The 18,477-nt window shown below is 45.4% G+C and overlaps 1 protein-coding gene across 8 annotated transcripts in view; it reads left to right on the forward strand.

Moving 5' to 3' along the window:
• Nucleotides 1-18,477, forward strand: part of LOC132462987 (NACHT, LRR and PYD domains-containing protein 12-like) — a 123,534-nt gene that overhangs the window by 95,126 nt on the left and 9,931 nt on the right. For 6 of the 8 annotated variants that reach the window (XM_060058821.1, XM_060058826.1, XM_060058836.1 and 3 more), the window contains 5 exons: nucleotides 14,941-15,114; nucleotides 15,846-16,019; nucleotides 17,130-17,303; nucleotides 17,513-17,686; nucleotides 17,863-17,909. In XM_060058821.1, coding sequence (XP_059914804.1) covers nucleotides 14,941-15,114; nucleotides 15,846-16,019; nucleotides 17,130-17,303; nucleotides 17,513-17,686; nucleotides 17,863-17,909 — 743 coding nt within the window. Of the gene's footprint in view, nucleotides 1-8,396; nucleotides 8,514-9,508; nucleotides 9,626-10,623; nucleotides 10,741-11,614; nucleotides 11,685-11,869; nucleotides 12,099-12,562; nucleotides 14,346-14,940; nucleotides 15,115-15,845; nucleotides 16,020-17,129; nucleotides 17,304-17,512; nucleotides 17,687-17,862; nucleotides 17,910-18,477 lie in introns of all 8 variants that reach the window. The other 2 variants (XM_060058880.1, XM_060058870.1) reach the window with 1 other exon arrangement.

The following is an 18,477-nucleotide window of genomic DNA, read 5'->3' on the forward strand; positions in this document are numbered from 1 at the left end:
TAATGTTATCACAGAAACGAAACTTAAGCAAAGAAATACCGTGGACATGACCTCGGTGTCCTCAATGGTCGGCCCTGGCTGTAAATAATGAGCTGCATCAGTGACATGTCTCTACAAGCCGGTTGAGCTAAGTGCCTCTTTGCTTTTCTATGAGCTTCTACACATCACAGCTCTCTGACCATCGTTCATATTTTAATTAAGCAATTATTCTTCGTCACTGAGTGATGTCATTGAACAGCAGCCTATAAGACGTAAGTCTGGGAGGAGTCTGAACAGGGAATGAACTGGAGAAACTGGAATTTTCACAACATGATTTCCTTGTTACTGAGTTGAAGGGTTTGGTGTTGCGCACTTTTTCACAGCAGGAAGAACACTAAGGTACTGTACTTAACTCTGATATATCATAAATATCATAACTTTGAATCTTTAGATTGGATCCAAGATTAGATTCAACTCTATTGTCATTGCACAAGTAAGGACAACCAGTAAAACGAAATGCAGTTTAACATCTAACCAGTAGTGTGCAATCATTCGTTCTTCTTTATAACAGTGCTTCAATAAAAACTACATATGACACAGAATGTCCATAGTCCATAAATAGAATGTAGTATGATCAAAGTGCATCGTTGAAGTGCATTAATAAAGTGCGTAGTTGTCAGAGGCAGTCAGACAGTCCATAGTCCATGTTCAAAAGGAGAGGGGGCAGGGGCAGGGGCGATCTAATCAATAGGTTAACACATGGTTTCTCAACGGGGGCGTTCGCACAACCTAGGGGGGCGCTGGGAACGTGATTCCATTTTTGGGGGGAGATTTTAAACTTTTTATTTATTTATTTTTTGGGGGGGGAAATAGGCTACCTGAAATAAATAGCCTATTTTCATTTATTGGTTTCTAACCCCTCAACCGTCTCAGCTACTTTTTACTGTCTACGCGCAGTGGAACAGTGATAATACAGCGCGGGTCGGTCCTGCACACGCCCGGACTCCCGTCAGCTATTGTCATGATCTCTATAGTAACACTGATAAACAAAAGAATATATTTAGTTTCATAGCCCATTTTCCTCCTTCCTCTTGTTCAGTTCCAGCTGCTCTGAGCGTAGTCTCCACGAAAAGACTGTTGCATTTCAAATACAAAATATATAGGCCTTATTAGGCCTCTGCGTGGTTCCCGGGCCATTCATGCATTCGTTCACGGGTCACGACGGGAAACGTGGCGGCCGGGAGTCGCGGGAGTGCCCGCAACGCGGTCACGGTGAATGAATGTTCAACACAACCATTCATTCTCTCTCTCTCTCTCTCTCTCTCTCTCTCTCTCTCTCTCTCTCTCTCTCTCTACCAAAATAGACTCAGAGGTCATTGCTATTATTGACCAACGCAAAATCAATGAAAAACGATGAACTGACAACTTTAAGTGTGAGTAGGGTTGTTAGTTTATTTTTATTTTTCTATTTGGGGGGGGGGGGGGGGGGGGGGGTAATCAGGGTAAATGTCAGGGGGGCGTTTGCTCAAAAAAGGTTGAGAACCACTGGGTTAACACTTCGTTTTCTGTAAAAACACGTTCAAAATGTTGAAGTAAATATAACGATGCATTGCTATTGTAACAGACTGTTCGGCGTTTAGTCTGGAAAAGGAGGTCTGTCCCTCGTGAGTTGCTGTAAGGGGGGAAGTTGACAGTTGATGTGTTGTGTGTGGGGGAGGGGTGATTAAAGTGAAGCCGAGTGGGCTGCTGAACGCACTACCTCGTCTCTGGTCCCGGTCTTTGTGTTATATAATAATTAGTATAGTTGAACCCAGAACGCTCGGCTACATTGGTGGCAGCGGTGTTCTTCAGTGAACCGCTGATTGTGTTTAGTTGAGTATTTTGTCTGCTGCGGCGCCTTGTCGGTGTTGGTTTTAGTTTCAGTTAGTTATTGGTTTAGCTGCCCCAGTATAGCTAGCTGGCTGACCGCACGTGGTGCGTGATAGACGGTTGACATGTGGAGCGCAGACGAGGACCCTTTTAAACCCAGTGCAAGCATGCTGGGCAGATACTCGCCGGGCGGAGCTGTAAAGATCGACCTGCCTGCTCCTTTTACCGGGGACGGGAGCCAGAGTTTCCTCAGCTGGGCGAGGCAGTTGGAGGTGGCCGTCGGCGCCACGGCAGGGGGCGGCCACGGCTGTACGGAAGAGCTGGTGAGGATTCTTCCCACTCGCCTCAGCAAGTCCGCTTTTCTGCTGTGGGACAGTCTTCCTGATGCGACCAAGTTGGATTATGCGGCGATTAAAGAGAGGCTGGGAGCAGCGTTTGGACAGAGACAGTTAATGGACCGGTTCAGAGCAAGCCTGTCAGCCCGTGTGCGTGCTTCTGGTGAAAGTCTGGAGGTGTACGCTGCTGATGTGAGCCGGCTGGTCACAGAGGCATTTCCGGATTATGGTGGTGTTGCACAGAGGGAGGAGAAGTTTCGGCGTTTCCTGGCTGGTCTTGACCCGGCTTTGAAGGCCAAGTGTTTGGAGATGGGCGCCACGGACCTGGAGGAGGCTTTACACGTGGCGGAGCGATGTGAGAACGCCAGAATGACCCTACAGAGAGACTGCGTGAGTACTGCTGCTGCTGCCTACGGTGGTGGGGGCCCATCTGTACAGTCCGTGTCTGTCTCTGATGGTCTCCAGAGAGCTGTTGAAAAGCTAACTGAGGACATGCACACCATGAGAGTGGGAATGAAAGAACTTTGTGAGGAAAATCGGAGACTGAGGTCGGGGGATGCTGACACAAGGGGGCGAAGGTTTCGATCGCCCTCAGGAGGAGGCTGTAACTGTACCTGTGGCGAGTGGGGCTGCCAGTTGAGAGGCTCTCGTGAGGAACACCGTGGCCGCTCCCCCGAGCCTGGGCGGTCCCCACGCCAGGGGGGTTTTCCGTCTCGTGGTTATCGTTCAGATCCGTCTGGGATGCCCTCCAGGCCGCCTGGGGGTAGAAGCCCTAGCCCGAACTGGCGTGCCCGACGTGAGGACGAGCCCAGGCGACGTGAGGACGAGCCCAGGCGACGTGAGGACGAGCCCAGGCGACGTGAGGACGAGCCCAGGCGACGCGGTGTGCACTTCCTGCCACGACAGCAGGATACTGACAACGGCCATCAGGGAAACGGCCGGTAGCTGGTGTCGAGGCCCAAACGCCAGCTACTCCTATGGTGGGTCCCTTGAGCCATGACTTTTCCAATGACATTGCTTGTATGGATTATACTGGCCAATCAACTTCTTTCATCAGGGGTGTGGTTGAAGGCACAGAGGTTCTCATGTTGGTGGACTCCGGGGCCTCGGTGTCACTAATTAGTGCAGACTTCCGTATGTCAGTCCCTGCCCTGCGAAACAGGCCTCTGAAAAAGAACTATATTGACTCTCGGGCAGTTAATGGACAAAAATTAGACACACTGGGTACCAGTGAGATCACCTTCCGTCTGGGCCCGACCTGCTGGCAGCACACTTTCCATGTGCTAAGGGAATCCACTCAGTGTGTTCTACTCGGACTGGACTTTCTGGCTAAGAATCATGCATTGTTGGATTTGGGGCGAGGGGTTTTACAACTATGGGACGTTTCTGTTCCCCTGCTTCAGGGTGGAGAGTTGGTCCCAAGTTGTTGTAACGTATCCCTCGCTGACGTCATGACCATTCCTCCGCTGAGTGAGGCTCTGGTGCCAGTGAACATTCTCACTCCTGCTGGAGCTAGTCAACCTGCTGCAGACTTTCAGGGATATCTGGAGCCTAACATCCCCGGAACAACGGGGCTGGTGGTTGCTCGTACAGTGAGCAGTGTGAGGAATGGTGTGACCTCAGCCCGCATCCTCAATCCCACAGGGGAGGCGGTTGAACTCAGGCAGGGTCTACACCTGGGTGAGTTTTACCCAGTCGGAAAGGGAGACATTTTAGTGCCGCCTCGTGTCATCGACAATCATCCAGCTGTGCCGCCGGCTGCTGCAGGCCCTGTCTCCTTAGAGGAGTCTCCTGTTACGGCTGAGCAGAGGGCCAAGCTGGCTGAGTTGCTGCAGAGGTTCACTGATGTCTTTAACCTGGGCGACAGAAACACGGGCAGGTGCACATTGATCAAACACCATATAAGGACTGGGGACCACCCCCCTGTGAAGCAGCGTGCTGATCGGGCAGCACCTGGGAAACGGACAGAGATTGAACGTCAGGTGGCTGAACTGCTGGCTGATGGAGTTGTGGAAGAGAGTTGTAGCCCCTGGGCATCTCCAGTGGTGCTTGTGAGGAAGAAAGGGGGACAGTGGAGGTTCTGCATTGATTATCGTCGGCTGAATGCAGTGACGATCAAAGACTCACACCCCCTCCCGCGAGTGGATGATAGCCTAGATGCTCTGGCTGGCTCGGCCTGGTTCAGCACGCTTGACTTTTCGAATGGCTACTGGCAGGTAGAGATGGCTGAGGAGGATCGCGAGAAGACAGCTTTCACGACCGGCCGGGGCCTGTATCAGTGGCGGGCTATGCCTATGGGTCTGACCAATTCTCCAGCCACATTTCAACGAATGATGGAGCTCATTCTGAGGGGCCTGCCATGGCACATTTGTGTGGTATATCTGGATGATATACTGATTTACAGCCGTACATTCTCAGACCATCTCCTTCATTTGGATGAAGTCCTTTCTAGGATCCAGCTGGCGGGCCTGAAGTTGAATTCCAAGAAATGCCACTTTGCCAGGGACCATGTCGTGTTTTTGGGCCACGTGGTCTCCAGGGATGGTCTCCAACCAGACCCGAGGAACACTGATAAGGTGAGAACTTGGCCAACCCCCCGCACCCCGTCAGAGGTCAGGGCCTTTGTGGGTCTATGCTCCTATTATAGGAGATTTGTGCGTAATTTCTCCCAGCACGCTGCACCACTGAACCGGCTGGCAGGGAAGAATGTGCCCTTTGAGTGGTCGGCTGAGTGTGAGGCGGCGTTCACCTACCTCAGGCAAGTGCTTACATCTTCTCCGGTAGTTACGCTACCTAACTTTGCACTTCCTTTCAAGGTGTACACCGACGCCTCTAAAGACTCGGTTGGGGCAGTGCTAGCGCAGGATGAAGAGGGTTGTGAGAAGGTGATTGCTTACGCAAGCCAGGCCCTCACACACACACAGAAGAGATGGTCCACCTTTGACAGGGAACTATGGGCTGTGGTGTGGGCAGTCCGTGAGTTCAAACACTATGTGGGACTATCCACGTTCTGCATCATCACTGACCATCGCCCTCTGCTGGGCCTTAGGCGCATGGCCATTGATAATGACCCTACTGGACGGAGGTGTAGGTGGGTGCTGGAGTTGGACCCATTTGACTGGGTCATGGTCCACAAGGATGGCGCCCGCCACAAAAATGCGGACGCTCTGTCCCGCCGACCCGTGTCTCCAGACTTTGTCGAGCCAGATGCTCCTTCAGCCGGACTTTGCGCCGTGGCCTCAGTGGAGGTGTCTGACCACTCTCCGCCTGCAGATGGGGCACAAACAGAGCCAGTTCCGGTCTATTCACTCAGTGGTGGTGGAGCTGAATTGCGGTCAGCACAGCGTGAAGACCCTGACATTAGTGCTGTGTTGTCTTGGTTGGAGCAGGGCAGAGTGCGGCGGCCTCGTAGACTCCCCGGGGGTTCCTCTGCCAGCTTGAGGAAGTTATGGACTGAGTTCCACCGTCTGTCGGTAATGGAGGGGCTGCTGTGCCGCACGGCGTTGCCTGAAACCACGGGAGAGAAGCAAATTCAGGCTGTTGTTCCTGCAGCCATGGTGCCGGAGATCCTTCAACAGTTGCATGGGGGGCCGGCTGCTGCACACTTTTCCGCTGAACGTGTGTGGGAGAAAGCCAAACAATCTTGCTACTGGCCCTTCATGTTGAGGGACATAAGACGGTGGTGTGAGCAATGCAGGGCCTGTCAGACTCGCAGGAGCCCAGTCCCAGGGCCGAGGGCTCCTATGGGAGGGTCCCAAGTTGACCGTCCTCTGCAGAGGGTGGCCGCAGACATTCTGGAGCTGCCCATGACATCTCGGGGGAACAGGTACATCTTAGTGGTCGAGGACTACTTTACAAAGTTTGTTGCCCTGTATGCCTTACCGAATCAGACAGCACACTCAGTCGCGCGCTGCCTTTTTGAGGATTATGTGTTGGTGCATGGTGTTCCAGAAATCCTGCATACCGACCAGGGCCGGCAGTTCGAAGCAGAGGTGATTCAGAGCCTCTGTCAATGGCTGGGGATTAAGAAAACACGCACCACTGCCTATAATCCCAAATCTGATGGCATGGTGGAGCGTCACAACCGGACTCTGATCGATCAGCTGGCGAAGATGTTGCTTTCGCATGGAGGTGAATGGGACACTTATGTGAAGCAAGTCGCCTTTGCATACAACTCCTCTAAACATGCCAGCACCCGGTTCACCCCCTTCTACCTAATGCATGGACGTGAGGCCCGGGTTCCTGCTGACGTGCTGGTGCCTGCTGGTGATCTGGACTCCCGGGGCACTGGGTCCCAGATGGATTATGCATCCACCATTGCAGAGCGGCTGGAGTCAGCCTTCGGCGCAGCCAGGCTTAACTCTGCGGAGGCCCGCGAGAGACAGAAACTGTACCATGACCAGAGTAGCTGCCACCGTCCCTTTAGTGTAGGTGGGCTGGTGTGGCTGAATAACCCCACGGAAAGGCGTATGAAGCTGGCACCGCACTGGAAGGGCCCATATCGGGTCGTGCAAGTGCTGGTTTCTGGTGGGGAGGCTGCACTAACATATCGCATTATCAGCGCTCTCGACCCGATGGAGCGGGCTCAAGTGGTTCATCATGACAGACTGAAACCGTACACTCTGCCATTGCCGGCACAGACTGTTCCTGCCACTCCTGTTGCCGTTGGTTCTCCTCCTGTGGTCGAGTCTTCGCTCCCACAGAGCAGGGATCAGCCTCGGGCTGGTGAGTTGGACAATGGACTGTGTGGGAACTTACCGGAGCTCAGGTCCGGACAGTCTCGCGGCGGGCGAGTGGTGCGGCCTCCGTCCCATTTGCAGGACTTTGTCATGTTTTGAAGTTATGGTGTTCTGGATTTGTTAATGCAGTGGAAGCTTGCTTGATAAAAAAAAAAAAGATTTGAATTGATGGAAAGGTGAAATGTACGGTGAAAACAAATGAGTTCATTGTATTGTTTTTGTTAATTTTGTTTCAGGTTGAGTTTATGTGTTTAGCCTCAAGGTGTTGCACAAATGTTTGGCAGCATTGGTTGTATGTTTGGGTCACTGGTTACAGGGTGACTGTATAGTTTGCGCTTAACAACTGCTTAGAGGATTTGGAATTCAGGTGTTTGATGTATGTTCTGATTATTTGTGTTGCCTATATTGTTGTTCTGTTGGAGTTACAGCAGATGGGGATTTGGGGGGATATTCTCCCTATGTTTTTTTGTTTTGTTTTGTTCAGGTGAAACGTGGACGTTTCTTATTGAGGAGGGGACGTGTGTAACAGACTGTTCGGCGTTTAGTCTGGAAAAGGAGGTCTGTCCCTCGTGAGTTGCTGTAAGGGGGGAAGTTGACAGTTGATGTGTTGTGTGTGGGGGAGGGGTGATTAAAGTGAAGCCGAGTGGGCTGCTGAACGCACTACCTCGTCTCTGGTCCCGGTCTTTGTGTTATATAATAATTAGTATAGTTGAACCCAGAACGCTCGGCTACACTATTATTTAAAATGACTATTGAATTATTTAGAAGATTCTTGCTCTATAGTATGCTACAGGTTAAAGTGTAGACATTGGGGACCGAACCAAAAACCTTCCAGCTTGGAGTTAAGCGGTTGAGGTTAAAATACTTCTATTACTTTTTCGTATGATGTCATACGACCTGAGGAAGCCCATATATGGACATGCCTTCAAAGTGGTTGAACCAGCACATGGGGAACAGTATGTATGATATCCGCACAGTTAACTTGATCTTGATCAGACATATTTGAAGCCCAAAGAGACATTCTGTGTGGAATGGTGAAAGTTATGAAATAGTTCTTAGAAACGTCATCTCCAAATCGTCTCCCTCTTTGAGAATGAGAGGGTCTATGAATCTCTTTCTAGGGAAGATCACCCTGCCTCTCGACCAAATGAAACAGAGACAACAGTCCCCTGTGACCGGCAATAAGTAGCTCCTATAAAATCAGAGAATAAACAATCGCTGACTGTCAGTAGAAAGAATATGTAGTAGTGTTTGTGTCCAGGTCTCCAGTCTGCTATGGATGAGGAGGGAGAGGAGGGGGGTCCTACCTCTAAAACCACTCTGTCTGGGGAACATGGCCGCCAGAGCAAAGCTAAGAGGTAGGAAGAGGATCTCACTGTCTGTGACAGTTGTCCATCTCAGAGCTCAGCAGTGATATATCATGACTCCATCATTAGTCTGAGTAACAGGTGTGTGTGTGTGTGTTATGTTGAAGCCCAGAGCAGCAGGTGAGAGCAGACTTCCCTGGACCCAGCTGTGTCTCCATGAAGAGTGACCACTCTATGGAACAACCTGTTAACTTTAAAGATGGAAATCTGTCTATTGAGAAGTTGTGAGTATTTGGTACTTTTCAGTACTTTCTTGCTTTCTGGACCTCAATCAGATTCAGGCGGAATTTCTCTCAATTTGATCTCACTTTGACCCATCTCTAAATCGACATTCGTCATATTGGCAGGGCCGGCCCTGTACACCTGGGGGCCCTAAGCAGGATCATTTTGGGGCCCTGCTTTGCAGTTGATAGAGTAGTTTTGCCATAGAGAACAAGCACCTGTATGCAGTCATAACCCTTGCGGTTCTTATCCGTACCTCTTTGAACATGATTAGCGGCAATTATTTTACAACTTATTAAGTATACTCACTGAAACAGTCAAAGTAAAGCTTACACACTTGCAACATTTCTACTTTTACTTTACTGTCTGAATGCCTTGTAAATATTAAAATAGCACTGACTGTTTTGTCCACTAGGCGGCTCGGCTTGCAACCATTAGTATTAACATCTTCAATAAAGTTGCTGGAGTCTTGACCCTTGAACTGCTTTTTCCTTTCACATTTAAAAGAGGCGAAAGTTGAATTCATATTTTGCTTTACTCTTGATTTGGCGGAGAGATTTAAGCATTAAGGCTTGAAGTTCCAGATATGAAATGTGGCTTTGTTCTGCACCGTGTTTGTCATCATGACTGCTATGCTGCGGTGAAGATTGAAGATAAAACAGTGATCTCCATGTTTTTGTCTGTTCTTAATATAAGATATTAATGCAAGAGTTAAAAAGATAACATGCTTGAAATAAGACGTTCTGACTTTGACCAAGCAGTTTGGTACTTGTCAGTGTTGATCAAGCAGCTTTATAATTCTGGAATTCTAGTTTCAAGCTTTAGGTTATCTCAGTAGCAAGTTTTAAAATCGTAGTTAATTTTATAAAGCTAAGATGATTAAAGACAAAAAATCTTTAAACGAGATGCTCACCTAAAAAGTGCATTATAAGAAAAATTATCTTGTCAGCGTAAAAATTGCAGTGTGAGTAAAAGCTGTGTGTACGTTGCGTTGAAGCCCAGAGCAGCAGGTGAGAGCAGACTTCCCTGGACCCAGCTGTGTCTCCCTGCAGAGTGACCACTCTATGGAACAACCTGTTAACTTTAAAGATGGAAATCAGTCTATTGAGAAGTTGTGAGTATTTGGTACTTTTCAGTGATTTCTTGCTTTCTGGACCTCAATCAGATTCAGGCGGAATTTCTCTCAATTTGATCTCACTTTGACCTATTTCTAAATCGACATTCGTCATATTGGCAGGGCCGGCCCTTTACACCTGAGGGTCCTAAGCAGGATCATTTTGGGGCCCTGCTTTGCAGTTGATAGAGTAGTTTTGCCATAGAGAACAAGCAACTGTATACAGTCATAACCCTTACGGTTCTTATCCGTACCTCTTTGAACATGATTAGCCGCAATTATTTTACAACTTATTAAGTATACTCACTGAAACAGTCAAAGTAAAGCTTACACACTTGCAACATTTCTACTTTTACTTTACTGTCTGAATGCCTTGTAAATATTAAAACAGCACTGACTGTTTTGTCCACTAGGCGGCTCGGCTTGCAACCATTAGTATTAACATCTTCAATAAAGTTGCTGGAGTCTTGACCCTTTGAACTGCTTTTTCCTTTCACATTTAAAAGAGGCGAAAGTTGAATTCATATTTTGCTTTACTCTTGATTTGGCGGAGAGATTCAAGCATTAAGGCTTGAAGTTCCAGATATGAAATGTGGCTTTCTTCTGCACCGTGTTTGTCATCATGACTGCTTTGCTGTGGTGAAGATTGAAGATAAAACAGTGATCTCCATGTTTTCATTGTCTGTTCTTAATATAAGATATTAATGCAAGAGTTAAAAAGATAACATGCTTGAAATAAGACGTTCTGACTTTGACAAAACAGTTTGGTACTTGTCAGTGTTGATCAAGCAGCTTTATAATTCTGAAATTCTAGTTTCAAGCTTTAGGTTATCTCAGTAGCAAGTTTTAAAATCGTAGTTAATTTTATTAGCCAAGATAACTAAGGACAAAAAAGCTTCAAACGAGATGCTCACCTAAAAAGTGCATTATAAGAAAAATTATCTTGTCAGCGTAAAAATTGCAGTGTGAGTAAAAGCTGTGTGTACGTTTCGTTGAAGCCCAGAGCAGCAGGTGAGAGCAGACTTCCCTGGACCCAGCTGTGTCTCCCTGAAGAGTGACCACTCTATGGAACAACCGTATAACTTTAAAGATGGAAATCTGTCTATTGAGAAGTTGTGAGTATTTGGTACTTTTCAGTACTTTCTTGCTTTCTGGACCTCAATCAGATTCAGGCGGAATTTCTCTCAATTTGATCTCACTTTGACCTATCTCTAAATCGACATTCGTCATATTGGCAGGGCCGGCCCTGTACACCTGGGGGCCCTAAGCAGGATCATTTTGGGGCCCTGCTTTGCAGTTGATAGAGTAGTTTGGCCACAGAGAACAAGCAACTGTAGACAGTCATAACCCTTACGGTTCTTATCCGTACCTCTTTGAACATGATTAGCCGCAATTATTTTACAACTTATTAAGTATACTCACTGAAACAGTCAAAGTAAAGCTTACACACTTGCAACATTTCTACTTTTACTTTACTGTCTGAATGCCTTGTAAATATTAAAACAGCACTGACTGTTTTGTCCACTAGGTGGCTCGGCTTGCAACCATTAGTATTAACATCTTCAATAAAGTTGCTGGAGTCTTGACCCTTTGAACTGCTTTTTCCTTTCACATTTAAAAGAAGGGGAAAGTTTAATTCATATTTTGCTTTACTCTTGATTTGGCGGAGAGATTCAAGCATTAAGGCTTGAAGTTCCAGATATGAAAAGTGGCTTTGTTCTGCACCGTGTTTGTCATCATGACTGCTATGCTGTGGTGAAGATTGAAGACAAAACAGTGATCTCCATGTTTCCATTGTCTGTTCTTAATATAAGATATTAATGCAAGAGTACAAAAAAATTGCTTCTTTCAAACCTCCATAAATCCTCCTGGCTCTTGATTTTCTAGAAGAGTCCAGCAGGAGAGAGAAGAGTCACCTGGAGCCATCTGTGTCAAGTCAGGATAGATAGCTCCCGTGTGTGTGTGTGTGTGTGTGTGTGTTCTCCACAGACAACCCCAGGAGAGGTCAAAGGTTACCAGTGCACAGTCTGTACAGCAGCATCAAACAGAGTTGATCAAGGTGTGTACATGTCCACCAAGACATCTGACTCTAGCTCTACAGGACCATTAAAAAGCATATATTGTGGTGCTAATAGTCTCAAGGCTTCCCTCTTTAGACCAGCAGGATGTGAATCTAGGACAGATGCTTCTGATGTCCTCAGCTAGTCCAGAGTAAAGTTCTCCTTGATGTTTGCTCTGTTCCAGAGGACTGAGGAGAACGCACACGCTTTTCTAGACAAGGAGCTGAAGAAGCTCTGGAAGGTTCTCCTCCCAGATTACCCACAATGCTCAGAGAGCCAGAGGGAGAAGGAGCAGGAGGTTGATGGTAATAACGAAGAGCAGAAGAGACGCGCCATAGAGGGAGTGGTAGACATCACAAAGCTCTGCCTGATGGAGATGAACCAGGAGGAACTGATTGACACACTGTTGAGCGGTAAGAGACACTTATTTTTCAAACAGAGCAGGAAGAAACTTTTATCTTAAAACAGAATATACTGTTTTAAGATAGAAATGATTTGATTGAGATATGTAGGATTATTGTGAGGGTTTCAGGTTAAATGGTTTGATCCATATATGTAGGGTTATTGTGGAGGCGTCAGGTTAAATGGTTGTCCCCGATTTGTAGGGTTTTTGTTGGGTAATCTTTCCACTGATTCACAATCATTATTATGTTATTATTATCGTTAGACCAATCATATTTCTGTGGAAATAACAAAATAGTCCTGAACATTTTGAATCTGTAACCTGCAGTCCTTGTCACGACCATCCTATCTGACCACAAGTAACAATACCACAAAATGTCTTGAAGTTGATCATTTTACACAATTTTTTTACTTTTTAAATTTCCAATTAAGACACCATCCATTAACTGATGTCTTCTGTTGTTTTGTCGTTTAGGAACTGTTGCTGTTCAGTGCCAACATAGAATCAAGTTTCATCTGAAGGATAAGTTCAGTTGTGAGTTTGAGGGAATCCCTAAAGCTGGACAGCCAACAGGTCTGAATGACTTCTACACAGAGCTCTTAATCACAGCGAGAGGCAGTGGAGAGGTCAACAAGGAACATGAGGTCAGACTGATTGAAACAGCTTCCAGGAAACCAGCCAAGGAGGAAACATCAATCAAATGTGAAGACATCTTTAAACCCTTACCTGGGCCAGTTCAACCAATCAGGACAATAATGACAACTGGAGTGGCCGGCATTGGAAAAACCGTCTTAACACACAAGTTCACTCTGGACTGGGCGGAAGGCAAAGCCAACCACGACATACACTTCACATTTCTCATGACTTTCAGAGAGCTGAATTTACTGAAAGGGAAAGAGTTAAGCTTGGTGGAACTTCTTCATCTCTTCTTTATTGAAACCAAAGAAGCAGAAATCTGCATATTCGACCGGTTTCAAGTTGTCTTCATCTTGGATGGTCTGGATGAGAGCCGATTTCCTCTGGACTTCCAGAACAACCAGATCTGGACTGATGCCACTAAGCCGACTACGGTGGACGTGCTGCTGACAAACCTCATCAGGGGCAACCTGCTTCCCTCCGCTCGCATCTGGATAACCACACGCCCTGGGGCAGCCCATCAGATCCCTGCTGAGTGTGTTGACATGGTGACAGAGGTGAGAGGCTTCAACGACTCACAGAAGGAGGAGTACTTCAGGAAGAGATTCAAAGAGGAGAAGCTGGCCAGCACAATCTTGACCCACATCAAGAAGTCACGAAGCCTCCACATCATGTGTCACATCCCAGTCTTCTGTTGGATCACTGCTACAGTTCTGGATGACTTCTTTAAACCATCCCAGAGAGGAAAAAAGATGCCCACAACCGTGACTCAGATGTACATCCACTTCCTGAGGGTTCAGTCCATACAGGCGGACAGGAAGTATCATGGGAGAGCTGAAACAGATCTAGACTGGAGTTCAGAGAGCAGGGAGATCATTGTTTCTCTTGGAAAATTGGCTTTTAACCAGCTTGAGAAAGGCTACTTGATATTCTACGAGGCAGACCTGGAACAGTGTGGCATCAATATCAGAGCAGCCTCAGTGTACTCAGGAGTGTTCACCCAGATCTTTAAAGAGGAATGTGGGCTGTACCAGGACAAGGTGTTCTGTTTTGTCCATCTGACGATCCAAGAATTTCTGGCTGCCCTTTATGTTCTTCTGTCCTTCATCGACACTGGTGTCAATCTGCTCTCAGAAGAACCATCTACCTCCAGGAAAGCTAAACTCCTCCTCTACCAGAGTGCGGTGGACAAGGCCTTACAGAATGAGAATGGACAAATGGACTTATTCCTCCGCTTCCTCCTGGGCCTCTCTTTGGAGACCAATCAGATTCTCCTACGAGGTCTGCTGGGACAGATAGGAAATACCTCACGGACCAACCAAAAAACAGTCTGTTACATCAAGGAGAAGATAAATGGAGATCTCTCTCCAGAGAGAAGCATCAATCTGCTCTACTGTCTGAATGAGTTGAACGACCGTTCTCTAGAGGAGGATATCCAACAGTATCTGACATCAGGAAGCCTCTCAAGGGTATCTCTCTCTCCTGCTCAATGGTCTGCTCTGGTCTTCATCTTACTGTCATCAGAAGAGGAGCTGGATGTGTTTGACCTGGAGAAATACTCTGCTTCAGAGGAGGGTCTTCTTAGGCTGCTGCCAGTTGTCAAAGCCTCAAAAAGATCTCTGTAGGTTCACTAATAACATGTATTACAAGACACACAAAACAATATACATGACACTAGAATATACGATTTTAAATATTATAAAAAACTTCTCTGTAGTTGTACTTGTACAGCATGTACCATACATGCAACACAATATTTATAATACTACAATAAACAGTAATATGAATATACCAAACTATTTTGAAACACTAGAAAAAAAAAAATAATTATCAATATTATAGACCCAATATTAAAATAAAGGGGACATATTATACCACCAGGTGTGAGTGTGATTAGCCTTATAAGCCGTTTTGAAAATCTGCCCGACATCACAAGTGGGTGTGTTCACCTAGATCTGTGCATAGATCTAGGTGGACACGCCCACTAGTGATGTCATATGGGGCAGATTTTCAAAACGGCTTGTTAGGCTTATCACACTCACACCGGGTGGTATAATATGTCCCCTTTAACATTTAAGCATCTAATGTATTGACTAGTATATATTAGTTAAATCAATAAAACAATTCAAATTACATATTCAAACATAATTCTTTCATAATATAGAGGTATGTAATTTTAATCAGTTCCTAACATGTTCTGTTTGTTTTGTGTTAAGGCTGAATCGCTGTCATCTGTCAGAGAGATGCTGTGAAGCTCTGGCCTCAGTTCTCAGCTCCAACTCCTCTAGTCTGAGAGAGCTGGACCTGAGTACGAATGATCTGCAAGATTCAGGATTGAAGCTGCTCTCTGCTGGACTGGGGAGTCCACAATGTACACTGGAAATTCTCAGGTCAGATGTGCAAACAGTTACACCACAATTTCCACATCAGAGGACGTTTATCTAACTCAGCTTATAACTCAGTACCTGCTATGACCACATTCATGACTTTGTTATAATTAGAAATGTTACACATTGCAAAAGTCGCCATCAAAAATGACTTTGCACGAGTGCACTACTATCCGTGTACACAAATCCTTATTGTAAATAATTGAACCGACCTCTCGCTCGGTAGTTCTCTTTCTCTGATCGCGAGAGCAACAATAAGTCCTTGGAGAATGAACGATTCATTAAGCACGCACGTAAAGTGAAGCAGCACGCAACTGACGCCCCAGCGCACACAAATGCTGTCTTTGCTCTCGTGCACACAAAATGTTTTCCTGCTCGCTTGGATATTTTTGCTCCCAATATACACAAGATTGGAATATAACTTATAATAATACACAAAATATCTCTGTGGTTGCACTAATTTACCTGTATTACAATACGATGCATAATACTACATTCAAAATGTATATTAGTATACAAAACGATTTTCAAACATTGCACAAAAACTATTCTGTATTATACATTTTACACGCAACATTGAATAAACATCAGATTTAATGTATTGATTGTTATATTTTGGTTAAATTAATAAAACATTTATATTGAGATTTCAGCACAATTACTTTTTTTTTAAGTATTTTTTAATTTAATTTTTACACAGCGTTTCTTACATGTTCTGTTTATTTTGTGTGAAGGCTGAATGACTGTCTTCTGTCGGAGAGATGCTGTGAAGATCTGGCCTCAGTGCTTAGCTCCAACTCCTATAGTTTGAGAGAGCTGGACCTGAGCTTCAATGATCTGCAGGATTCAGGAGTGGAGCTGCTCTCTGCTGGACTGGGGAGTCCACACTGTACACTGGAAACTCTCAGGTCAGTTTTAATCAATGGTCAAACAGTTAAACCACAAGTTCCCCATCAGAGGACAGTTATATAACTCAGCTTATAACTCAGTACCTGTGATGACCACATTCATGACTTTGGTATCATTAGAAATGTTACACCTTGTTGTTTAGGTGGATATTCTAATGCATCCATATCCTTGCAACTTTTCAATTATGAATATAAACATAAGCTCAAAATATAATAATAGTATCCCACTATTATATTTTGAGTAAAATACTGGGGGTCCTTGGAGGGTCTGAGACCCCTAGTTGGACACCTAAGACCCCCCTGAAAACCTAAACAGAAACACTTTAGAATGTCTCTGGGAAAAATCTATTTTTAGAATGATTAGAAATTTTCGCACAAAATGTATTTTAAAGCTGACTATGTTCAGTATTCATTTTTTTCAAATTGCTAAATATGTATTCATAGCTATGAATAGGCTACATACAAAATATTGTTACGTTGGGTAAACTGGGTGAAGAGACAAACTCATAAAAGTTTATTTTTAAATAAAAATGTAATAATAGTTTATAATGATTAAATACAGCTGTTTTCAAATATATAGCATAACTACCGGTAATTGTTCAAATGTAGGCAAAATTCATGAATATTCTTTCATTATTTATAAATGTTAACTCACTATTTTTAAAACATTTGAACCTTGTTCTGTACATTTGGTTGTATGAACACTATTTGGGTTTAACCAATGGGATGGGTTGATTTAGAGAATTCCGGGTCATTTGGTGAGGGTGAGAGGTCACGAGCGAGCGTGAAAAAAGAGAGAGAGGGAAGATACATGGACAAAGGAGGAGAATACTTTATTCTCTGTTGAGTCATCATATACCGCTATGTTATTTGTTGTCTTATTTGTTTTAATTTTCTATGGTTGAAGGTGATTGTTCTCCTCAAAACACAATGTGCATAATATTGGAATGTTACTCCTAATAATATACAAAACATCTCTGTAGATATACTAATATTATGCATAACAATACATTACATAAAACACATGAAACTACACTAACGAGTGATATTAAAATACAAAAACATTTTTAACACTACAAAACAACTATGTTTTTCTTATTGTGAATGCAGGCTAAATGGCTGTCACCTGTCAGAGAGATGCTGTGAAGCTCTGGCCTCCTTTCTCAGCTCTGATTCCTCTAGTCTCAGGGAGCTTGACCTGAGTACAAATGATCTGCAGGATTCAGGAGTGAAGCTGCTCTCTGCTGGACTGGGGAGTCCACACTGTACACTGGAAACTCTCGGGTCAGTTTTACTCAATATGCAAACTTTGTGCAAAACACTTACACCCCAAGTTCCATATCAGAGGACATTCAACAGATTGATCATACATCCAGAAAAGTAATATTTCACTGTGTGTGTGTGTGTGTGTGTGTGTGTGTGTGTGTGTGTGTGTGTGTGTGTGTGTGTGTGTGTGTGTGTGTGTGTGTGTGTGTGTGTGTGTGTGCGTGTAGCTTGTCTGGCTGCCTGGTCACACAGGAAGGCTGTGCCTCTCTGACCTCAGCTCTGAGCTCCAACCCCTCCCATCTGAGAGTGCTGGACCTGAGCTACAATCACCCAGGAGACTCAGGAGCTACGTTGCTCTCTGCTGGACTGGAGGATCCACGCTGGAGACTGGACACTCTCAGGTATGGAGAGGACAGCTCACCTCTCAGGGACAAAGTCTCCTACAAGGATTCAACCCGATGCTAGATTAAGTGGTTAAAAAATGCAGCTGTAATTTATGTCGTGTAGAAAGTGATTAGACAGCAGATGTTGAAGGCGAATGTCTCTACATGCTGCTCTCACTTTGTTTCCCCCCCAGTGTGGAGCACGGTGGAGTAGGGAGGCTGAAACCAGCTCTAAAGAAGTGTAAGTGTCTGTTTAGTTTGATTCATCACACCAAACACCAACTGTATAGATGGAAAGTTAATCCAGATAGCAGGAGGTGACTTCTGTTCATTTCTAATGTGTACGTGTGTATATATACGTGTGTTCCGTGTTCATGTATGTCTAGTACGGCTGTTTTGTTGTCGTCGTCTGTTTATTTATAGTATGTATTTACCAGGGCCCCGTTTCCCGCTAACGATGGATCCACGCTCGTACGATCATTCTCACGATGAATCTTGCGATCCATCGTCAATTTCTTTGGAGCGTTTCCCGAAACTCCTCTTAACATGAACGCGTGTTCACTGCACTCACGACGTTCGTAGGATTGAAACTGTCTACTGACACGGTGCTGAAATGGGCTCCATAGGAGGGGGAGACGCAGAAATGTCGCAGGAAAATGGGCATCTGGTACATCTCCCCATCAACGCCAACAGCAGAGTAGCCTACGAAAAGAATAGACTGCAATAATATGAATGCTATCAAAACAGATATCAAAACACAATTGATTAGGCTTAAGCCAATATCAGTCCTAATCCTGAATGCCCTGTGC

This window comes from Gadus macrocephalus, chromosome 1 (genome assembly GCF_031168955.1).
Source record: "Gadus macrocephalus chromosome 1, ASM3116895v1".
NCBI lineage: Eukaryota > Metazoa > Chordata > Actinopteri > Gadiformes > Gadidae > Gadus > Gadus macrocephalus.